The 24,861-nt window shown below is 42.0% G+C and overlaps 1 protein-coding gene across 3 annotated transcripts; it reads right to left on the reverse strand.

Moving 5' to 3' along the window:
• Positions 1-7,858: 7,858 nt before the first annotated feature.
• Positions 7,859-24,486, reverse strand: U2AF1 (U2 small nuclear RNA auxiliary factor 1). Of its 3 annotated transcripts, none has more exons than XM_084223844.1 (8): positions 24,362-24,486; positions 21,865-21,952; positions 18,142-18,208; positions 14,800-14,849; positions 14,143-14,241; positions 12,857-12,990; positions 12,482-12,574; positions 7,859-10,808 (listed from the first exon to the last, which is right to left on the reverse strand). In XM_084223844.1, the coding sequence occupies exons 1-8, from the start codon at positions 24,403-24,405 to the stop codon at positions 10,670-10,672; spliced, it is 714 nt and encodes a 237-aa protein (XP_084079970.1). In that variant the 5' UTR covers positions 24,406-24,486; the 3' UTR covers positions 7,859-10,669. The 3 variants fall into 3 exon arrangements, with proteins under 3 accessions (XP_084079970.1, XP_084079971.1, XP_084079972.1); XM_084223845.1 differs by lacking the exon at positions 18,142-18,208 and adding an exon at positions 19,013-19,079; XM_084223846.1 differs by lacking the exons at positions 21,865-21,952; positions 24,362-24,486 and adding an exon at positions 19,013-19,062.
• Between the last annotated feature and the right edge of the window lie 375 nt (positions 24,487-24,861).

A 24,861-nucleotide genomic window follows, 5' to 3' on the forward strand; every position in this document is an offset into this window, starting at 1 on the left:
ACAGTATCTGACAATGTCCGGCGATGTCCAGGGATGTCCCAACAGTATGTGACAGTGTCCGGCGGTGTCCGGCCGGATCGCTGAGGGAACACCCAGGGTTTACCCACAGGGCCTCCAGAGACTGTGGCCGGTTCTGGTCGCCTCAATTCAGGGAGGACAGTCGGGTGATGGAGCGTGTCCAGAGAAGGGTTAGGGATGTGGTGAAGAGTCTGGAGCAGGAGGAGTGGCTGAGGGAGATGGGGGTGTTTAGCCTGGAGAAAAGGAGGCTCAGGGATTTTCAAGCTCCCTGCCAGGCTGTAGCCAGGTGGAAGTCAGCCTCTTCTCCCAGGCAAACAGCCACAGGACAAGAGAAAATGGCCTCGAGCTGCAGCAGAGGAGGTTCAGGTTGGACATTAGGAAGAGGCTCCTCACAGAACAGGGGATTAGACGTTGGAATGGGTTGCCGAGGGCGTGGTGGAGTCACTGTCCCTGAAGAGAGTGGATGTGTCACTCAGTGCCATGGTCTAGTTGACATGGTGGAGATCACTCAAAGGTTGGACTTGATGATCTCAGAGGTGTTTTCCAACCTAATTGATCCTGTGACCCTGGAGAAAGGGCTCTGCCAGGGCACCTTGGGAGAGGTTTTACTCATGTCCCCAAGGGCAGTGGCCAGAGTGGGGACACTGATGTGGCTGCCAGTGGCTGCCAAGCACAGCCTGTGGTAGTGGCTGCTTGTCTGGTTTGGGGAGGAATTCCCACTGCATCTGAGGGGTCTGTGAGGGGCTTCATGCTGGGGCAGCAGTCAGGTGCTCCCTCTAAAAAGGCTTTGGGGTTGTTTGTGCAGGCATTGCCCAGACCAGCAAGATGGGAGAGAGGTGCAGGCAGCCCCAGAAATGCCCATCTCAGGGCAGGGAGCCTGGTGAATCATGGAATGGTTTGGGTTGGAAGGGACCTTAATGACCATCCTGTCCCACCCCTCTGTCATGGGCAGGGACACCTTCCACTCAACCAGGTTGATCAGAGCCACATCCAGCCTGGTCTTACACACTTCCAGGGATCCAGGGGCAGTCACACCTTCAGGAAACCCAAGCCAGATCCTCCCCACCTTCACAGTAGAGAATTGCTTCCTAATATGTATTGAAACCCTATCTTCCTTCAGCCTAAGGCCATTCTGAGAATGTGAGCATGAGTTATTCACCTGGGAAACAGCTCAGTGTCACAACTGCTGCACCCTCACTGTTGTGAACAGGGCTTGATGGTGTAGAACACAGGGTGCAGGTGAATTTAATACCCTCCATGCAAATTATCTCAGAGTAATTCTTAAAAAGTTGCTCTAGATTATTCAGAAAGTTTAAAAAAAAACAAAACAAGACAAAAAAACCCCAAAAAATCCCAAGAAATCTTTGCATGAAAGCCGAAGATACTGAAAGGCCTTACCAAAGAGAAGGTCCTCAAGAATGCAGCTTGTGGCTCTGGAAAGTCCAAGCAGCAATTTCTTCTGTATCTATAAAAAGTACCAATACAGAGAAAAGCAGTTCAAGGTAGTTTATTTTAGGACATGAGATTCACCCTGAAGTGTTCTATGAGTTTCAGGTCATTGAAGGAGTTGAGACAGCTGCATGTCCCCATCTGCACATGGTATATATTATATGGAACTATTTGGAGAATATTGCATGCTGTAGAAACAGGAAAAATAAGAAATAAGATGTTTTAATCAAGTGGTAAAAGTGACAGAAAAGACTTTTCAACTGGACATGACTGGTCGAAAGCTGAGGGACCAGTTTCAGCATTAAAAAGTCAAGAGTTGGTCTCTCTGGTAAGAAAATGGACCGTGATTAGATTGTGGGGTGATATTTATGAAAAAAATGCAGGAAAAACACTGAGCAACTAAAAACAAATCAAGAAAAGAGCCAGATATTTTATATTTGCCATAAATAGAGACACTGAAGCAGCTGTCTCATTACGTTGTTAAAAATTCACAACCTGCATAGAAACATCCACATCAATGACAAATTGCAGAATGACAGTCACAGAAAATTCTGAGTTTAAGGGACCCACAAGGATCATCAAAATACAATTTCTGGTTGAAATGACACTGTTTTTTCCCTACCCTCCATATTCTAATTTTACTACAGAAGAATTTACTAGAAAATAATGTTCTAAATAGAATAAATAAATAAATAAATAAATAAATAAATAATGTTCTAAATAGAACAATTATTTACTCTAGATCATAGTTGGCTTAGTTAACTGCATCTGAAATATGCTATAAAGTGACATTTGCATGAGTAATCATCTGCCCCACTGGTAAAACATCAGTTGGAAAAACATGTGGATTAAGATTGTGGCTTTCATCTGGTACAGATAAATTATGGGATGGCACAGAGTGTGAAAATGGTGATGTTAAGGAGGCCTGGCCTTTGATTTGGGTGTCAGAGAATGCAGGGCACACATGAGGTGAAGTGATACAAAAATCCATTAATATTTGGAACAGAAGGAGTGCAAGCACTGACAAACTGCAGTGGTAGCTGTAGTGGTTTTTGTTTGTTAATTTAAGATTTTCTGGATCATAAAGGACATCTTAACATCTTTTAAGACTGATCCTTCTATTCTTTTAATTGCATAAGCAGAATCTGTAATCAGATTGAAAGGCTCCTGAAATAGCTGAAATTCTCTAACTACTGCTGCTAATTTGATAATTTGAGGAGAACCTTTGACTGTTTGAATGTCTGATTCCCATGTTTTAGTTGTGTGGTCATGTCATGTTATTACTGATTTGTGTGTTTTCCTGGAGTCATCAGTAAATACTGTTATGGCCTTTAAAGGCACTTCACTTAAGATGGGTTTTTCTTGGAGAGACCCTTCAAGAATCCAAATCTTTTTTTCTCAAGCTCAGAGAATCTTTTCTCTGAAGCTCAGTTTTCCTTGCAAAAGCAAGAGGTGTTACCTCTTTGCTGGCTGGAAGGGAAAAGAAAGAGTTTTTGGGTCTCTTATGTCTTTAGCATGTGTTTTTCACAGAGGTGTGTACAGCTTTTTAGTGGTTTAAACAGATTGTTAATTGCACAGAAGATTTGCACCACTTCTGTGAATGCTTCTTATGCAAAACTACTCGAGTAGCCAAGGAGGGATATCCATACCTTTCATGCCTTTCAGGAGGGACTGGAGAAGGGGCCCTGAGTCAGCTGCTGTGCCTGAAGAAGTGCCAGCCTTACAGCAACCACTGCAGCTTCAGGCAGATGGGTGTCAAGGTGTGGAATTGCCAGCACAGATGGAAGTGCCAGATCCTGAGAGATGTAAGACAGACACCTCAGAGAAACTTGTAAGACCAAGTGACAGCTCCAAGTGTGTTGGAAACTATCTGAACACAATGTGTGAGGCAAATTAGAGGGATTTGTAATTGCAGCACAGCTCTGCACTCAAGATTCAAGTTGCTTCTTCAAGGCAGCAGCCAGGTGAAGAATGGTTTGTGTTGGAAGGGACCTTAAAGAAAGTCTTAGTTCCAACCTTCCACTATCCCAGGTTGCTCAAAGCCCCAAACAGCCTGACCTTGGACACTTCCAGGGATGGGGCAGCCCCAGTTTCTATGGGCAATCTGTGCCAGGGCCTGCCCACCCTCACAGGGAACAATTTTTTCCTAATATCCAATCTAATCCTGCCCTCTTCCAGCTTAAGGCCATTCCCTATTGTCCTGTCACTACGTGCTCTTCTGGAAAGTCCCTCTCCACTACAAGGGAGTTTTTGTTATACATAATAAACTGATTTAAAAGATCTCCACAGCAACACGAGCCCATACTGTGCCATTGGCATAAAAGCCATTAAAATCAATCATGGTGTCTGGGAATGAGTACACAGCACTAATTTGCTCCATTAGGGCTTAGCCCAATCAGTGGGACACAGATTACTCCTCATCCCAGCTTTGAGAATAATTCCCATAAATCAGCACCAATTTCATAAAGAGAGCCACTTAATCCATTTCCTGAGATCTGGCAGTGATTGGCTTTTTTTCTCTTGCAAGGGGCAAGAGGAGCTGCAGTGAGGGTTGGTATAAAAGCAAAATTATGATCTGAACAGCCAAGCAGTGAAGTGACAACAGCTGGAATATTAACATGGAAATAAACAGCTTCTTTAGGAATGGCAAGCAGAGAATGATGTTTTGTGTATCACTGACGAGTAGACATGCTGAAGACTGAAGGGTCAAGAAGAGGAACCCCTTGGAGAAGCACAGTCAGGGATCATATAGGAGGAGGAAAAGGTAAATGCTGTTGTGGTAAGATCCCTGAAGGAGGAGATCAAGTGGAGAAAGTTTTTTGTGAGCAGCAACTGAAGTCACCAAAAGAACCAGTGGAGCTTTGGTGGCACCCAGAGCCCTTTTGGGAAAGGAGAGCAAAAGTCTATTGCACAAGTTCATGGAAATGTTTTTATGCAAAGGGAGGAAAACACAACCCAAAAAGAGTCACTCCTTATTTTAACTGCATGGGATAAGCCACAATTTGAACAGAATCCTATTTCAAAATGATCTTTGGCAGACAGGAGAAATCAGAAAAGAAAGTAAAATAGGAAGGTGGCCGATAAGAGCAAGGGCTAAATTTTGGAGCCAGGCAGGAGGAACAATCTGCTTGAGTGGCCATTACCTGGACAGGAATTGTGTGGAGTGGAAGGGATGAGTACAGTGCCAGGCAGGCTCAATGTGAGTCAACAAGGCTGTGCTGTTGTGTAAAAAGCAAACATCATACAGGGTTAAGCAAACAGAGATCCAGGCTTCAGGACACATGTCACTCCCAGCACCCACGTGCTGTGGGGAGGTACCTTGTCCCACCTGGAATGACGTGGCCCATGTGTGACGTGGCCTGGGGAACACTAGAAGTTGTAGAGACAAAAACAGGATTAAAGACTGAAAGAAGTGAAGTTGTCAGAGAAGAGAAAACAGACTGTCAGTAACCTTGCTCAAATCAGCTGCAAGTGCTACAAGGAGAAAGAATATAATTTGCTGCTATAGACTCTGTGCTGCAGGTCTATTCTCTTTGCTGAAGATGTTTTTTCAGTGAGGTCTAACAGCTGCCACCACATGTGGGCTTGAGAATCCCAGGGTTGTCCAAAATACCAAAGGCTGGCCTCCTTGGAGACTGACTAAATGTCTCTTTGTTGTGGTCATGAAAGGGTAAAATATAACAAGTTAAACCCTTGCAGAATGAAAAAATGGCCCAGACAGTAGCAGGATTGTTACTTGGTGAGATTCTGGTGAGACTTTGGAACTTCCCTCACCCATCTCCAGTCCAGCACTGCAATAATTAATGTTGCATGCAATCCCCAAGGCTGTAAGGACTGGCTGCTCACTCTCCACTGGTGCTTTGTCCAGAAATCAGTTCTTCATGTCCTGCCTAGAGTCCCTTTATCAACTCCTCTCTCCAGGACTTTTTTCCTACAACACACGAGCAAACATTTGCATGTTCACTGAAGAGGAAGGAAAAGCATGATGGAAGATGCAGGACTGTTTTGATCTTTGAGGTTCTCTCTCATTTCTCTCTAGGACAGGAGCAGCATTAGCTTTCAAGGAAATGGTGGCAGGGAAGGGAGGAGCAATGGTTCCCCTTGGCTCTTCCCCCAGCAGCCCCAGGCCCAGGAGCAGGTTGGTGCAGAGCCTGCAGTGGGAGCAGCTCCCTCCCTCCCTCCCTCTGCCTGGCCAGAATCCCAGACAGCTCCAGGAAGACAGTGAGAAGGATCTGAAACACATCCAATATTCAGCTGAATAGGTAGCAAGACTTGAAATGAAGCCAGGTGCTGGCAAAAGCACAGCAGGGCTCAGCCTGGCAGACTAAAGGCTCTTCCCTGAAAAACAAGGAGGCAGGGAGACTCCATTGCTCCCTGCTGCCTTTTCCCCCACTTTGTCTTGCTGTTCAGCAAGAGCAGAAACTATTTTTATTCCTCCAGACTTAACTACACGTGCAGTCATGGAAGTGCAGAGCTAGAAGAGCCTTACAGTGCTTGGAAAAACAATATTCTGCAGACCTTTGTCATTAACACATGGGTTTGTCCCAGAGGAACACCTGGATCACAGTAATTATCTCTTCCTAGGGAAAACAGCTCCAAGAATGCTGTTAAGGCACTTGGATCAAAGGGGCAGCCACACACACAAGCTGCTGCCCACCCCTCACTCACATCCCACCCCTTCATCAGTCCTCCTGTAAAAACAATCTTGTTGGAAAGCAAACACCCAAACAACACAAATTATGCAAAAGTACCGACCGGAGGCTTAGCAGAGCACCAAGAAGAGGGTGCTTGCATCTGAACAGTCAGAGATAATCAGAGATAAGCACACCCTGCCCCCTCCAGCCTTTGATACCTCAAACGAGCCGCTGGCTACCAGAGCCAGGCTGCTGGCAGCTGACCTGGGCTCTTGGCCGCCACCGTTCCACCCGATCCCACACATCCAATTTGCAGTTGAAACTTGAGATCAATTGAATTCACTCCACTCCTGGCAGAAACCATCAGCAGGGAAACAGGGACCTGCTAAAGAACCACAGGACTGCTGAAGAACCACAGGACTGCAGAGTGGGACTCTGCTGGCCTCTTGCTCGTGGCTCTTCTTGCTAAGGTTATAATTTTGGAAAAAATGAAACGGGAAAGGTTAATGGGATGAGAAGATTTTGGCTGATGAGCACATTGCTGACAAGGAGGGACTGTCTACATAGCTGAGGAGATTCGATGATTTTTTATACAAGTGCATTTAAGACAATAAAAATCACAAAATATAAGAACAATTTGGAGACACTCTCACCACTGACAGTGCAACACGGGTTGCCCACAGATGTTGTGCACTCCCTGCCACTGGAAGTGTTCAAGACCAGGCTGGAAGGGGCTCTGAGCAACCTGGTCTGGTGCAAAGGGGGGTTGGAACATAATGGTCATTAAGGTCCCTTCCAACTCAAATTATTCTATGCTTCATAAAAAAAGTTAATTGGATGAATTCTGAAATACTTGTGGATGGCTTTAGAAAGCAACAGGTATCAATTCAGCGTGAAGACACATTCATTTTTTCCTACAGACATCTGGATGTAATTTTGATATTTTTTAAAACTGAAATCCATTTGCTTCAGGGTAAAACCGTACAGCAACGCAGCTCAGCTCCAGCCTTGCAGTAAGTGATAAACGCAGCTACAAACATTCTCTCCTGTGACAGCCTTGCCACTCAGACATTATTTTCTTACAGCTAAAAGGAAAACACCAATCCAGCTCTGCTTTTCAGCTGGAACTTTTCCTGACCAGGACTATTTTTAGGGAATCTTCAGTACAGCAATGTCAAGAGAATGAAATTATTTACCCACAGCTGCCATGAAAGCAGTTTCACTTCTAATGTATTAAAGACAACAGATGCAGTTTAAAGTGCTTATGTTACAATCATTAACACCCAAAATTTTGCAGCCTGGATGGTGCAACACCAGGAGGAGGAATTATCTTTAAAAAGTCATGACCCTCTTTGATTACCTATTTTTTTCAATTAACACATTCTTTCTGTAAAAATGAGCTTTCTTGTCCTCTGCAGACCACCACAACAGAAATTTGCAGGCTCTTCCTAACCTTAACAACCTAACCAAAATATTTATCAATTGAAAGAACCCAAACCAACCCTCCCCAACTCAAAACCCCAAATTGCACTCTTAAAATTCAACTTGATCATGTAAATATGGAGAGCCTGGGGTTATTTTAGCTGAAGATATGCTTCACCAGCTCTGAAAAACAGAAGGCAAAGAATTGCTAAAAAAACAGCTTAAGATATAAGAATTTGAAACTTTAGTCTATGTCCTCACTAAATATTTACAGAGTGGCATCCAGTCTAAAGGAAAGGGATAATTTTTGTCAGATTCTTATAAAAAAAGGCTTTATTTTGAACAAGTTTTCTCCATTTGGTTTTACAGTCTCAACATACATCATATTCATGGACAAGCAGCATTTTCACAGAATAAGAGCCAAATACAGAGAGAAAGCCACTTGGGAATTAACAGTTTCAACCTAATTGACTCAGACTTCAGAAAACCCTGTATGCTGTCACTTATTTGAGGTAAAGGAATTCCATAAATTAAGATCCACTGTTCAACAGAAGAGTCAACAATGAAATATTTGAGAAGTAAGAACCTTGGGGAGGAGGGGGAAAAAAAATCTTAAAGATATTGTTGGCAACAAGAGAAGGGGGAGGTAGGGTTTCCACTTGGGTTTGTATTGGTGAACCAACACTTGGGTTGTCAGGTGTAAATGTTTAACCAAATTGGTGCAGTTTAAATTTCAAATTTGATGAATTTTACTGGTAGCACAGTCTCAAAAGGTGAACCTAACAAGATATGTCATGAGCTTAGCTCATATGCTGAATGCTGTCACTAGGCACCCATTAGAGTATCCAGCAAAATCCACTGCTTTCAGTGCCCATTCCAAACTATTCCAGTTACTTGGGGAATTTTTGCACAGCTGTGCAATCAGATCACAAAATTATACATTTGGTAGAATTCTAGAATGCTTTCTTCAGTAAAATTGTGTTAGGGGAGACAAAAAAATCCACCTTCCACTATCTGTTCATGCAAAAATATACCTGCAGTGAAACAGGATTTAGAGAAATAGATTAAAGCCATTACAGGGACACATTTGTATTGTTTTAAAGTAACTTTATAGAACAACTAACTTTTAAACTAGCTTTATAGAGCAAATCTTAAACCTTTTAAATACTATCCACATTGTATTAGATACTGTTTCAAAACCAAAAACTATCCTCACCTTTTGTAGCTTGAGATTTAGATTAGCTCACCAATAATCCTGAATCCCACTTAAAAGGAATATGAAACTAGATTAATATCCTGTAAACTCTAAGAACTAAATTATCAATCTGAAATTCCTAATGCCCAGCAGAAATACAATTCATCTCAATCATTTGATGCCAGGCACTGCTCAATTTCTTCCAGTAAAGCATCACTTGATTTATGTACTTACAACAAAATATCATGTGGAGATGGGCTTCACTGCTTGAGTGATATTTCTTCAAAAAGGGTCCTGGCACACCAAGTTCCAAAGTCTGGTTAGCCAAACCATCCAGTGGGAACAAAAAAAATTCAAATTGAAGTGATACAAGAATTTAGTTTAAGAAGCAAATCAGAATAATTTAGAAAAGCTCATTTTTTGATATTGTTTTGTTTTCCAAGTTCCAGTGAGAAAAATGGTTTTATACTTAAGAGGCAGAAAGAAGGTGGTTTGTTAATCATCTATGTGATGCATCCTATTTCCATTTTTTAAAAAAGAATCACCAAGGAGATTTATCGTTCAGCAAGTTATCTGGCTCAGAACTAAGGAAGCTCTAGCAAATTCTCTCCCCCACTGGAAAGCTGTGTTTTATTGCGTAGCTTTGTGTACACACAGTTCTATCTTACAGAAATATGATCAATGACCAAAACTTCTTGCTACATTACACTTTGAATAAAAGCAGACATGAATGAGGTGAAACTGCAAGTCAACCATTGTACAAACTGTCTCTCAGAATGCCAACATTTTCACTGGAGCTTTAATGCTTTGGGACACAACCTACAATGTTCAGTGATTGAGCAATTCGAGCTCAGAAAAAAAAAAAAGTATTTATGAAGGAACTGCCATCTGTCCATTAGCTTTCATCACACTCCAGACCATCAGAAAGGTGGAAATAAGATTTATTTTCCACTAGCATCCAATTAGTTTTCTATGACCTTGAATGCTAACAAAATGCTTTTTATTACATGACAGGTGAGAGAGCATAGATTAGAAAAAATGTCTGTTAAGGACTTTGATCCTTGCATTCAAGACCTGGCATTTCCTTCAACAGCACTTCTCTATTATGTTATGTGGAGCATAATTTTGGTGGTTTTTTTTTTCCCCACAAAATCCTCACCTGCCTATTATGAATCATTGCAATAAAAATATTATCTTTTTCCACACTGCACTAGGCAAATTTCTTTCCAGCTAAAGAAAGGAGTTTAGTCAAGAATTATAAAAACCTGAACTACGAACTCTGGCACAGCCAGGAGCAGCCACTCAACTATGCCAGAGTGCTTAGAAAATAGGCAGCCAGGAGTAGCAACTCAACTACTCCAGAGTGCTTAGAAAATAGGCTTTAGATTTTACACCAAGAAATTGGATTTATTGTAAATGCCACAGTCACATTGATAGACAGAGCACAGACTTCTGGTAACAAACAAACATACATTTTTGTAACTAAGCGTTTCTACTCAGTAAATAAATGCATTTCGCACAGCCTTCCTCTTAAATGTGCCTAAACTAACCTAAATAAGCAGACAGCATAGCAGAAAAGGGAAACTTATGTGAGTAACTGTTTCTTAAGCAGTATATTATTTTTACTATGTATATAATATTTTATATTATATACACACACATTTCATCAACAGTTCAAATTATACCAGAATAAAATTTAAAAAAACCCAAACCAGAACTGGCGCTCCAATACATTTACCACCTTTCCCTCAGGCAGACTTATCCAGGTATTTGTCAAGATAGAGGAATGACAGTTAAAAAGACTCCCCCCACAAGAAACAAGTTACACAAAGAATACTGTATCACTACAAATTTTTTATTCAGAAGCCCATCTTTAAAAAAAATGTCATTATGAACTTGTTTGGTCAAACTACAACACTTTCTAGCAGACATACAGTAAAAATGGCATGGCTCAGAATCGACCGGATCGTTCGCGATCCCTTGACCGCCTCCTGTCGCGCTCGCGGCCGCCGCCTCCTCCTCCTCCGCCTCCACGGCCACGATCTCTGGATCTAGAGCGGCGCTCACGGGACCTCGACCTGGATCGATGCCTTCAAAGAGAGTTTGGACATTTTATTGTTTCACCTCAGGCAGTGATTTACTTGCAGTACCACAAGTACCACACAGCAGAACATGTAATTAAGAATGGGAGTGATGAGGGAGAAGAAAGGCAGCGTGTCATTAGAAGGATTGGTTAATGGGCACTTGGGCTGCAAAGACCAATGTATTTACAAACTGCCCAAATTTCATGCTGGGGAGGCAGCACAAACAGGTACATGAACTGGCTGCTCCCTGCAGTCACCTCTTACAATGGATGTGCAAGCCCTAAGGAGAGGCACAGTTACACTGCTGTTATTTAAAGCAGGAGAAAGGGACACCTGCTTTGGCAGACAGGAATAGCTCTTAGCAACACACACCAAAAGCCTACAGCTGCTTCTAAGTCCACTTGTATTAAATCAATTGCATTAATTAGCAATTAAAATCCAGTTCTCTGTCGTTGCTCCCTCTATGTGATTTCTACCCCTCCAGGACAAAAGCACTGGCAAATTATCTTCCCTGCCTCTTCGGTTGATAAATTCAGGAAGGGAGCTAAAACCATCCACAACATACTGCTATCACAGCCACTACCAATCAGCATTATTGAACCTGACAGTTCCAGATCTGTAACAGTGATCAAACGGTTAATATAAAAAAATAAAGCATTCAAATATATGAAAAATTTACTTAGCCACAAATACATGTGGCTAAGCAGCAGAATCTATAATTTTCGAAGTTAAATTCATCATAACAGATTCTGAAACACTGCCAATTAGAGATGTCTACAGGAAAAACACATTCACAATCCCAGGCTCCTTGTATGATTAACAGAAATCTACAAAAATCATACTATATATAAAAGCAAGATCAAAAATTTTATATGCCTATTCCAAATAACAAGGTCTTAAATGCAACCAGATTGAATCCAGTTCCAAGTGAACCAGCACAGTAACAGCAGTGGTAAAAACCTTTCTGCAAGGTACCTCACTTAATGAATAATTTAATACATAATGAAATGTCTTTATCATTTTTTTTTTTACCATTAAGTGAAACTACTTCTCCTTTCTCCCACTGGGAATTCCTATCAAGGGACACACTGTGAAGCTAAGTGAGCTCCATACAGTGACTGGCTGGTATTAACAGTAAGAAATGAATACAGGCTACAACATTTCACCATTAACAGTTAAAAGCAAGTAAGGTTGGGTCCTTAGTATAATCTATAGATATGCCTGACGGCACATAACGCTGAAAGCTGCCATCTGCTACCAAAACTGCCCATTGGCCAAGTAGCCTGCATCTAATGAAGGCCATGAGCAAATGCATTTAGAAGAGAATAAAACAGAAGAAGCATAAAGCAACTTCTACCAAGTGATGTCCATCTGTACCTGAACATGTAGGGCGTATGTCCTCAGTAACTCAGTGAGTCTTCTTCTCCTTGAACCCTGCCTGGCACTCCAACCTTCAGAATCCATAGTGTTGCATAGCAAGAAGCACCATATTTTTAGAGCCCTACTCCTTTGTTGGAAACTGGCCACTTGCCAGCTTGACTTGATGCCCTTTGGCATGCGCCGAAAATGTGTCAGAAAAAACAAGAGGACTTGACACAAGTTTAAAGATTTGCCTTGAGATTTTTCAGCAACTGATCCTTAAATTACTTTGTTTCAGCAGCGTTTAAAAACAAACTTACTTTTTACGACGCCGCCCATACAACTCGCGCCTCAACTCTCGAGAAATGGGCTTCAAATGCATAAAGTTGCAGAAACCTCCTCGTGTACACTCCCTGAAACAGAATTCAAGAGGCACAGTTACAATTCCCAGTTCTACACTATCTGTTAAGACCTTAACACCTCTAATACTAAACACAGTAAATTACAAGCATCATTTACTGACACTGCCGCACTTCTAGGAGAAAATCCCCAAGAGACGGCAGAAGTCAAGAGGTTCACTGCAGGTCCTCCACACTACTGGTACCTGAAGTGGTTTCCTCCTGCACTCAGCTACAAGAAATCCACACCCAAGCACCCTCCCTGCTGTCCAAGGCAAGAGGAAGGCCCTGCTTTACCCCATCTCGTATTGACGGCAGCAGGCCTCTCTGAAGTCAGTCACAGGTGAGAGCTCGGCATGGATGGGCTGCCCGTTAAACCAGCGATTGTTCAGGTCGATCACGGCCTTCTCTGCATCTTCTTCACGGCGGAACTGAAAGCAAAATCAGCCTTTTCAGAGAAGCAACAGGAGGAGATAAAAGACTCCTATCACATCAGCTGTGTGATAGCTGAGGCTCAGGGTTCTAGTAATCAAATTAGAAGCTACTTCAGATTTCTCAGACAGTCCATCAAATCAAGGGTAAATATGCCAGCTTTTCATTAGCTGGGACTCAAAGGCTAATCAAAACATTGATTTCCCTCTTCATTATGCTCTGTTTGGTCTTTCAAGTGGGAAAGTTAGTCAATACAAGATACTGGGTTTTCTTAGAACAGCTTTAAACCAAGAGAATGCTAATAAATAATTTCTGGAGCACCACAGTCCTGATGTAATGCATTTTTTCAAACATTTAAGGAAACATATAAAAACTGGAGCTTGCATTCATTTAAATGAGAATTTACAAAAATCAGATCCTGTTTTACAATGACTGTAAAATTTAAATTTGAAATGTTTATTCACAGCTAACTTTTTAAAAACAACTTTTTTTTTTTCTGATTATGACCTACACAGTCCAGAATTTCAGGTGTGAAAATACTTTCCAGCTGAGGGAATGTACAGCCAAAATATTCAAAGGAACTCTCTCACACCTACCCCACACTGTGAACACACAGTAAAATTTCTGCAGGTGACAATTTTGTACTCGTTATTCAAGAGATCCCAATAACTTTTTAAAGTTAAACCTATGTGCTCCAGTTTGCACCTTGAACTACCAGGCTACTGCAAAATCTAACTTGGTCACCGATATTGTGTTTAATGGGGAAGTTAGAAAATTATTGCACCTGTGGCATATAAAACCTCTCACACTGATGTGCTTCAAGGACAGTATGATGCTAAACTAACCCAAACTAACCCTGCCAAACTAAACAGTCTAGTAGTGGTGACTGTTTATAACTATGTAAAAAAAAAAAAAAATCTTTCTGAAAACTACATGGATTTTGACTATCAAGAAAGCTTCTCAAAATTCATTAAAATTTCTTTTGGATTCCTTTAACATTTTTACTCTAAACTGTGAAGTTGGAGAGTAGCTTATATACAGAAGAGCTTTCCTGAAGAGCAAAATGAAATCTACAATCACACAGTAGCTTTTAAAATTCTAAATCAATAAACACCACCCCTCCTGCCTGCATGAACATCTCTTCATCCTACCTTTACGTATACATTTCCAACTAGATGATCTCCAAGGTTGTCACAAACATTCATCTCCTCAACTTCGCCGTATTTCTCCTCCATTTCTGTGAAGACCTCCTAAGCACAAAGCAACCCAGCACAAGTTTGCAGCACGTTACTTTTAAGTACAGAAATCTTGCATCTACATCTAAGTAAGTACAAAAAAGACCTTCCTTGGAAAAAAGCAAGATCATTTGTTTTTTTTGGTTTTTTTTAGCATTTTTGGGTTTAAAATGAATACTTTCTTGGCCTTCTATAAGTACAGCACTACCAAGATACAAGAAAAACCTATGGAAAACACACACAGAACACACAGGATGCGCTGGAAACACAACACAGAAACTCTGATGCTAGCTTCAGGTACTTCGTTTTTCTACAAATATCAAGAATACTTAAAAATTATAAAAAAGCAGAATATACAATCAAAATGCTACATCACTTAAGCTGCTGATGTTAAACAAAGACTATTTCAAGCAGTCAAATTAAGGTCAAACCAAACAATGGTTACACCAGGAAATATTTAATACAAAGTTGTATGTTTTATAGGAACACCCAAGGAAATAGTGCTATTCACTACATCCATTTAACTTATCTGTGGTGACAAATTCAGGGATACTGTAATGCACCTTTACATACCTCAAAGAACTCATCATAATGTTCCTGCATCTCAACATCGCTCACAGCACCTGCAAAAGTCAAAGAGTCAGATTGATTAGAGCCTGCTAATAAGGAAGTGAAGATTTTGATCAAACTACAAAACAATCTAGAGAGGCCATCTGGAGCATGAGAGACACCATATAGCATGGAGCTAACTAACAGGAATATTGCAAAATAAGGATGTGTGAAGAGCTTTGAGTCCCCAAAGTATCTGTCAAAATATTACATAGGTATGATCAAATCAAAGTTTTAATCAGAGCCAAAGTTCTATGCCACAAATTTAAAGGGGAAAAGAATTACTCTGAAATATCACTTAAAATTTAATGTATAGTCCCACTCCCTAACTACCAACAATTTTACCTAAACAGAAGGCAAGTGCTTTGTTACAATTCCACACTTTAAAATATTACTAAAATTTAGTATTCCTCTTCCTAAAGGCAGAAAATCATGCCTACTTCTCCAGCATATTCATAAGAATTTTGAGAGCTCACAATGTAAAACAGCCCAGATTTTTTTCTAATTTGCTGAAAATAGTCACTGAAATGACACACTTATCTCAGTGCCCTCAATGTTTTGCAACAGAGAGCCATTTTCTAGTTTAAGTTTGAGGGTCACTTCATTTTTCTGTAGTCCTGCAGAACACCTTTCAGTGCAAGACAAGCCAGCCGTATATTCAAGTTAAGATTATGTTCATGCTACAAGCTGGACTTCAAAAACAAGTGCTGCTTGCCTGCTGCTACAAAAACCAACATAAGTGCGGCTTATTTTTCATAGCATTACATGTATAAAAATCAGTTTCATTTATTTCTTCCAGTCTACAGCACTTTAAACAAGCTGTATACATGAAAGCCATCAGGTTAGCTCTTCAGCAGTTAAATAGTTTATTAAGATCAAGTGGAGCAGTTTTACAACAAACCCTGCATTTTATGCTAGAAAAATATGCTAGTGTTTAAAACTACAAACCAGACTGGTTTAGTTAACAGAACGTGAAAGAAACGAAACTGAGCCAATAAGGCTGAGTTAATTCATTTTCTGGCTGGTATGAAAAGATTTTTGGCTAGTATTGCCATTTGGACAAACTTTTATGTTTTTCTTCAAAGGCTCTATTATTAACCAGCCACACTCTATGGAACTGCAGTTCCTGTTCTTCCACCCAGCTCACCTCCACAAGAAGCTAAGGGGCATTTGGTTTAGGCTGACAGTTTCTGCATTTGAGATGGGTTTGCTTTTAAGAAATTTCTTCTCCCCCATGGTTATAGCAAATTAAGGAATATCAAACATTAAACCAGTAATTCTAGGCAGTTTAATACTTAACTATAGTCTCAAGATTCTGCCAACATCACTGATAACAGTTTACTAACACCTAAGGATTTTTTTTTGTTTTGTTTTTAAAGGTATCAAGACAGGGGCTCTGGGAGCCTCAGTGGGAATAACTACTTTTTACCAAATGGACAAGTGCTAAAAATGTTTTTTTTTTTGTCAATTAGGATATCACAGGCAACAGTTAGTTAATGACTATTTCAATGACCTTCTAAAGTGGGAAGTATACATATGACAGGCTTTACAAACATCCATATTCCAGGGCTAATGGTTATCTGAACCATGAGAAGCCCAATTACTAATTAAAGTACTCAGGAAAACTACTGCTGTTCCAAACTAAGGTTAATCCTCTACGACGGCAATAGAAAGGAAGACAGTTAAGCAACATTGACAAGGCATTAAATAGCTACCCAAGTTATCCATTTAAAATACATGCAGTACTTAAGTAGGGACAAATATGAAAAACCAAGGAGCCAGGAGTTTCAGCAAACCTACTGCTTGCAGAGCTCCAGCTCTACCCCGGGAGGTACAGTCAGGCTCTGGCACACAGCTACTGGCTTGTCACAACAAACTAGAGTAGGATACCAGCATTTACAACACTGGAGGATCTGTGCAGGACTCTTGCAGCTGTAAATCTAAACAGCTCCACAGACCAAACTGCTGTAACTCTGTGCAAATTAGTTACCAGCTCATAGAGAGTTCAGGGAGAGAGTGGAAACACCCATATGGAAATGTTTTGGTCTACTGAAACAGCATTAACTACTAAGCATCTGCAAGGAGAAAGCCTACAAACCAACGGAACTGGTCAAGCATCTAGACAAAATGACACAGCTCATTTATGTGTCCAGCTTGATTGTGGGACAAAAACACAAATTACATAATAGAGCCATTATTCCTTTTAGGAGCAAGAGAGACAGTGTTGACTTTTAGGTTAGTGGCCGATTCACAGAGCACTTCTAATCAAATGCTGGTAACTAATCTGAACTGGTCTATAAACCAACAGTCAAAAAAAAAAAAAAAAAAAAAGAATAGCCAAACAAAGCTTTATTACCACACAGTAAATACTCACTTCAACAAGAAAGATTAGTTAGAAAAGAACACCGACCCTTTTTTGATTCTAAAACTTTTTTTTCTTTAATCTTATTTTAATATCGATGATTCAATTACAATGATAAATCAGTTAATCGCCGATCAACAATCCTGGGCATTAATTGCTGCCAGTCTCACAGGAGGTGTGTTTGCTTATGCCCATTTGTATCTCAGGAGGAGTCATTAAATTACTTCATGACCATACCCAAATGCCTTCCCCTCCTCAAAAGTACTTTAAAAAAATACTTGTCTTAGGTAAATATGCTAAATGGCATTAGAATTTGAATTTTCAAAGTATGGAAAGAATTTTAAGCATGCACCCATCCAAAAAGGACAGCTGCCAGAAGGGGTTAGTCAGTCATGTTCTTCCAAAGTGCACTCCCTAAATGGAAGCTGCATTAACCTAGGACAAATTTATGCATGCAGTCTGAAAAGTTTCAGTTCATGTTTCTCTTAACATTTACAGAGCAGGACATTTGTTCTGAATGAAGTCAATGTGTCACTGTCCTGCTCTTTCCGATAGTGGAACCTAATGGATAGCACAAAACATACAGAAAACCATTCCTAGGATGCAGGCAACTGGCAGGGAGAGAGGTGACAGGAAGAAAGCAGTGCAACCAACACTGCTTCACAGGGGAAGTACAATTTTAACCCTTTTTGATTTAACAGTTGGTATTCAGATTGCCCCATAGTTTGGGGAGTAGGGAGGAAGGTAGTGGGACAAAAAAAGCTGGTTGTTTTTTTTTTTGTTGTTGTTGTTGTTTTTTAGGGTTTTTTGCGTTTGTTTTGAACACATGTAACGAAACGTGGTCAGTTTGATCTGTTAAACTAAAATGGCAGACCAGTTTAAGTCGACACTGAGCTCTGACAATCAAGCCCAGGGAACCAGTGAAGGAACTTGTATGAACTTACAGCGCAAACCGTCAGCAGACTGGGAAGAGTTTTGAGGGTTACGGTAAATGTTCAAGAGGGCAATGGTCTGAAATACAAAACGCAACAACTTTATATTATGGAAAATAATTTTAACAAGAAACTGGTTTCCTTTAGGGTCGCTTTAGTCGAGTCTGTGCTGAAAGAGAGGTGGTTATTCTCTCCCAAGCAGGAGAACTTGCACTTAGCTGGTGACCTTTCTATATCAACCTAACACTGTAAAGTAATAGAGATCTCATGATACTCCATTATTGTATTCTTAATTTCCCTCCATTCACCAATATTACTATGAAGGGGTTTTGCATGATTTCAGACAGCTCTGAAAGTAGGTCATATCCAAATACAGCAGTCACGTTACAAGCATAATAATTTCAATTTGGTATTACTGAATGGCTTCTTAGTAGCAAAATCCTAGGAAAGGAAGTAATACAATAATTAGAGCATAACATGAAATCTCCATTTTCCTAAAAAAGTTAAGATGAAAGAAAACCCAGGTTTGGGACTTACCGTACATGTATACCTATTTTTATTTTTGTTTTGGTGTTATATCAAGAATTTGAGAAATGTCTGCAGTTTAACCCTTTCAAAAGAATGCAGTGTTACTAAGTAACCAAATTTCACTTCGCAGAACAAAAGGGAATCTGCATCCAGTCCAATTTGTGCAGCCCTTTCTGCACTCAGAATTGCACACATTCCACAAATTCTTGATCTGTGCGCAAGAAGAGTTCCGTCACTTGTCCTGTTTGCAACAGCTTTATGTCAGCAGCTCAGAAGCCAACATTATTTTATCATAATTAGGAGTGGGCTCTTTAACACCATTCTTTAAAAAAATTTCTCCAACTGTGGGACTTACAGTGTGAGCCGTCAGCCGTCTGTGCACTGTTTTGGGGGTTACGATAGATGTTTTGAATCAAGATGGTCTGCGGGGAAAAAAAATAAAAAGGGGAATTCTACTGGCTGCTGTGCATATAATAGACAATTGCAAAGAGACAACTTGTTTGCAAACAGCTAAAAGTCATATTTTATCCTTAAGACTTCCTTTTGTATTTGTAGAGTATCTTCCAAAATTGCATCCAGACCATCATATTATGAAAACAGTTTTAATTAACCACCAAGAAAGAGCTGCGTTTGTCTCATCAGCTAGCCTCAAAATGGGAGGTGTGAGGCCCAGTAACCTAAAATGTCACATGAGGTATTCTGGAGATGCCTAAACTTTTGAGACCAGATTCACTACTGCAAGTCTAGGGGGAAAAAAAATAAGTGTTATGTGCACAGCATGTAATACATAATGCCACAATGTCCAAAATGCTACACCAGACCATAAGGCCTTTAGGCAACTGCTACATCTCGTTTTGTGCATCAGGGTTTTCTTGGTGGAATTTCTGTTTAAATAATATAATAGCATCATCAGTTCACATGTTTCCGATCCTTCAAATAAGGACAATATCCTTTTAGCCCTTCTGCTTTTTACTTGAAGAATTAGCCCAGGCAGACTTGAAACCTTACATTTGTACCGTTCTTCTTAAAATCAAGTTGTCTGAAAAAACAAACCATGTTTAAGTTAGTAAACTAATATTACAAAAAAATTCCAAACGTCCATATCACTGTAAGCAGCTCAAAAACTGAGATTTGATTACTTAAAACACAAGCTCAATGTTAGTCAGTATGAATGGCAATCCCCAAGTAACTTTAGCTTAGACATTATTATTATTAGTCACAGTAAGAATTCAGAGCTTAAAGAAGTCAGAGGACCAGCAATGTCCCACCTACATATGCTACCTGTTTAACATGTAAAAAAAAAAAAAAACCAACTGTACCATCACATTTAAAATCCCACAATTGTTTTATTACAGGTCCAGCCATACCAACCAAAGCTTTGTGCTTCCGTGGCCCAGGTTTAAACTACCTATGCTTTAGCCTACAGCTGGAGAGTGCCAGAAACAGGCATCTCGTTAGGGTGTTTCTGCTGACTGGGGGTAATTTGATCACCCTGGATTGTGTGACCTTTCCTAACACAGCTCTTCTGTAAAGCAGCTGCACCAGCACAAGGTTAAAACATTGTGCTGGTAACTTCCCATTAGCAGGATCTCTGTTCTATTTTCTATCCCTGCTGATTGTCAACCTGCACACAAATTAAGATTTCTGCAGACCCCACACAGTGCCAGGGACCTAGGAGATGCCACAGCACAGCTGCCAGCATGACGCTGTGCAGTCCCAGACATCCCTGGCTGAATGGGATGTGCCCTGCTGACCCACTTCAGCTGGCATTGCTAACCAGAGTCCAAAGCAAAGCTAAAGGCTGCTCTGACAGCTGTAGTTGCACACAAACTTTTATTGGCTTTAAAAAAAAAAAATGTAAGGGTCGTGGGGGTTTTTTGTAGGTTTTTGAACTTAAAAGAAAACTACTGCAGAAACACTCTGCTTTAGGAGTATTTTTTCATAGTCAATGACCTAAATTTAGGTCTCTAAAAAACCAACTGCACTTCAACTTGTGCTCCATGTAGGTCAGCAACATGGGATAGTTTTGAAAATGGACAATACTCATTTGAAATACAATATCTGCATTACAAAATTTTTAAATCCCAGAAGCAAAGAGGTGTTTTTGTTGTTTAAGTACCAGAAGTCCCTATCCACCAGTAACCTTGACATTCTCCCTCAGAGGTCCCCCAGCCCACTCACAGTTTCCCTAGGTGATCCCAGCTCTGAACCTGTCACATGGATTGTGCTTCCCTCCCTAATTTCTCCCCAAACCAGCATCAGCTCACATTTCTCATCAACTCTGCTCCTAAGCAGATTAAATAAACTTGCAGAAGACTCTGCTGTTATGTGAACTTTTTCTCTGTAAATTTAAAACTACAGTTGAAGAATGCAGTAACCTCTAAAGGCACTACTGCTCATGTACAAAATTCCAAAAGAAATTCATCTGTGTACCTTGACAATCAGCATTGATAGAAAGAGGGAAAAAATACATTTCTTCAGGAATATAATTTGCGAATATTGTACAGCTCATAATAATAACAACAATAATGAAAAACCCTGTCACTCCCTGAGCCTTTTCAAATTTATTTTTATTTCTGGCAGACATGCAGTCACACATCATGTCTCTTAATAATATTCCTTAGCCAAAGATTAAACAATCTGTCATGCCAATTGACAATTCACCCTCAGCAACCAGGCAAGTTGTTTTCATTAACCAATTCTTCCACATTTAAAGGAAGTATGCGAGTCACTCTTGAAACTAAGAGCCTGGGTCAGAGAGCAAGTGTAATGACAGATGAGTCACTTTTATCCATTAATTAGTTTTCTTCTATTATATGCATAAAAGATTGAAGTTCCCACCTTTGGGACGGGTGGAATGAGCTGCCTTTGTCTGTGATTTAAGGACTCTGGGTTGGTTTAAGTGCCTGAACACCACTGAGAAGGCACACTCACCTGAAAGTTAGCACTGGTTGGTCTCTACTACAGGCAAGCTTACAACAGCATCGCTTCCTGCAGCCATTAAGGGTGACAGGAGATAATTAGAAATGCTGGGAGAAGTAAATGGAATACCCCAAAAAAAAAAAAAAAAAAAGACCCAGATAAACTGGGGCTAAAACTGAACTAATTAATCTGGAGCTTGGTAGTTATTCACTTGTATCTGAGAATTTATGTTTTAAAGAAGCCAGAGTATATTTCCACAAGAAAGAGAAAAAAGGGGAAACAAACCTGGCTAAATGTTGGTTTGTTGTGCAACCGAGAACATCTGTCTCCATGGCGACAAGCTCCAATTTTGAAATAAAATGAGCAGTTGACTCTGCAAGAAAAAAGTGAATAAGGTAGTTACACACTGGCACAGAAACCATTAATTTGCAAAAAAGCCTATGCCCTAAATGTCTTTATCTTGATGTGGATAAGTAACACAGAAAAAAACCCCACATCAAAACTGTACAGGAAAGCATTCCAACAAACCTGTCCATATTCATTCTTTCCCCCCCTAATTTCCAGCCAGTATCTGACCAATTTCCCCCAAAGTGGCTTCATGATTCACCACACACAAGTGATCTCTGATTTACTGATTTACTCTTCCGCTTCTCCATTCTTGTCTTTACATCAGTTTCAGTGGGTGATGGGATGGAAAGTGACGAGAAAAACGGTCTGAAAATTGACACTGGGAGCTCTGCGGCTGAGTTGATGCAGCCCCGGGTCCAGGCAATAAAATCTGATTTAAAACTGACACAGTTGCACCTCTCTCATGTTTATAAACCACCTGTTTAAGTCATACTCTAAGGGTAACTTCAGCTGCTACCAACACAGTATCCAAAATACTTCAGGGGAGAGAAAATCATGTTACAGAAAGAATACACATAAGCAAAATAAATCCATTTAGTTAAGCCATTTCCATGAATGTAATCAATGATTTTAAGAGTAAGCTGCTTTTTGTTTTAAACCCCAAGCTTTTCTTGAATGATCCATCTCAAGACACCTTGATAATGATCTGGGTTTAGAAATGCTACTGAAACTCTCACAAAAAGGTGTAATTGACATAGAATGATGAAAGAAAACCACAAGGAGTTTAGTTACCTTGACAGGGAAATGCAAAATTCTGAAGGGCAAGGAAATTATTATGGGCTATATATGGGTAAATGAAATATTAGCATTCTCCTGGAAGAAAAATTATTATTCCCATATTTAACACCAATTATTTTCCACAATCCTGTGTAACCAACATCAACTCATGGAGGGGAGAATTATTAAAGTACTAAAGCACATCTGATCTCTAGCAAAGCATTCTACTGTAAAATTGCAACATGCTCACTCTTCATTATGTTTTTGAAAACAAACACTTAGCATGATAAAATACTTACTGTCTTTTCTGAACTCTAACCTGAAACAAAAAGAAATACCTAACTACAAAATTTCCAATAGTGCCTCCAACTTCAGCACCTTCTGGAAGGTTCCGTTTGCTTTTTTAAAGAGAAAACAAGAGCTGCACAGGAATTTCATGCCTGATTAAAACTCTGAAACTGTAATGCATTAAATTCCTATGTATCTCCTTTGTGTGAAAGGATGCTACAGTAACAGAGCTCAAAAGAGAGGCTGCCAACACTGCTTTCCTGGAATGGCAGCACTACAGAGCAGAGCAGAAGCCCCACGGCCAGGGGCTGACAAGAGTAATTTAGTCCAGCAGCACATCGATGCCCCCTTTTCATTTTTACGAGTGGAAAAACACGCCGGTTTGGTCAGGCCGATGGTGACCAAATTTTCGTTAGGAGGGTTTTGTGTGTGTGCTTCCAACAACCAGAGAAACTAGAGGCGTTCCCGGACGCGTGGAAGGCTGCAGGCAGAAGCCTGTAGGATCAGGATGCAGCAGTCGGGGAAATCCTCCGCACCCTGGGGAGGGGGGAGAAATAACCAGTCGCTGTCCTTGCAGCAGAGCGGGAGCTCTCAGGCTGCTGCGAGGCTCAGGGACACGAACAAAAGGGGAACAGGAGGAGGAGGAGGCGCTTTCTGGCAAGAGGCGGCGGGAAGCTCCGGCACCCAGCGGCCCCGGCAGGAAGGCGCAGCCGCGGGGGGAAGGGGGGAGGGCGGACGGGGGAGGGCGGCAGCGCGCCACGAGGCGCGGCACACCCTCATGGCGGCCAGGGGAGGGGAGGGAGAGGAGGAAGAGAAGGAGGAGGAAGAAGTGGGGGGTGGGGAGGGAGTGCCCGAGAACGGCCCCGGCCCGGGAGGGGGAAGGGGAGAGGGCGGGGGGGGGGGGAAGGGGAAGCGCGTGGGCGGGGCCGCCGGGCGCGCGCGCGGGAACGCGCGAGACCCACGCGCCGACGGGCGCGCGCGCGCCTGGGAGGGAGGGGGGGGGAGGGGAAGGGCCTGAGGGAGGCGATGGCGGGGGGGGGGGAATGGGGGAGAGGAACGGGGAGCGCGGCCGCCTCTCGCTTCCCTCTTCCCGCCGCGTTCCAGCGGGATGGGAAAGGCGGGGGACGTGGTCCCGGGCGGCGCCCCCGAGGCGGGAGTGGAAGAAATGGGCGAAACGGGCCGGGGATCCCCCCGCAGGGAAGGAGGGGCAGGGAGAAGGGAAGCAGGGCTGACCGCCGCGATCGGAACAGGCCGCGTCCCCGCGCAACCCGCTACGGGCCTCCGGCCTCCCCTCGAGCTTCTCCCCTCCCTCCCGGGGGTGCCGCAGCCGCGGGAGCGGCGCGGGGAGCGGGGGAATGGGGCCACTCACTTGTCCTTCTCGGTGCCGAAGATGGAGGCCAGGTACTCCGCCATCTCCCACCGCCCGCCCGCCCGCCGGACCGCCCCGGCGCCGCCGCCGCGTCACAGCGACCGCGCCGGAAACGATGCGCTGAGGGAAGGGAGGGGAGGGGGGAGAGAGGAGGCGGGGTCCGCGCCACACGCGGGGTCGCCGCGGCGCGCGCGCAGGGGCGGCGGGGCGGGGCTGGGGGCGGACGCTCCAGGTGCCGCGGGTTCGAGTCCCGCCCCCGGCAGCGGCTGAGGGGACGGAGCTGAACGGGCGTCGGGGCTTCCAAAAATGCTGGAATAGAGGGATTCGCTCAAAGGTCGTGTTTTTGTGTGTGTGTGAGCACGTTCTGAAGGGGTTTAAATTAGAAAACAAAACAAAACCAAACCTTGCTTTTGAATTAGAAGCAGAGTAGAACCAAATTCTTTCTGATCGTTGCTTTGGGAGTGTGAAAAACGCCAATCGCTGTGTTTTTAAAATTTAAA

The sequence above is a fragment of the Fringilla coelebs genome (genome assembly GCF_963513975.1).
Source record: "Fringilla coelebs genome assembly, chromosome: 2".
Classification (NCBI taxonomy): domain Eukaryota; kingdom Metazoa; phylum Chordata; class Aves; order Passeriformes; family Fringillidae; genus Fringilla; species Fringilla coelebs.

Excerpts from the sequence above, each read along its gene's own strand:
- U2AF1 (XM_084223844.1), bottom strand. The coding sequence starts at position 24,405 with ATGGCGGAGTACCTGGCCTCCATCTTCGGCACCGAGAAGGACAA. Across the intron at positions 21,953-24,361 it reads TTCGGCACCGAGAAGGACAA|AGTCAACTGCTCATTTTATT; the intron begins GTGAGTGGCCCC and ends TTTTTCTTGCAG. Across the intron at positions 10,809-12,481 it reads TATGGGCGGCGTCGTAAAAA|GCATCGATCCAGGTCGAGGT; the intron begins GTAAGTTTGTTT and ends CTCTCTTTGAAG.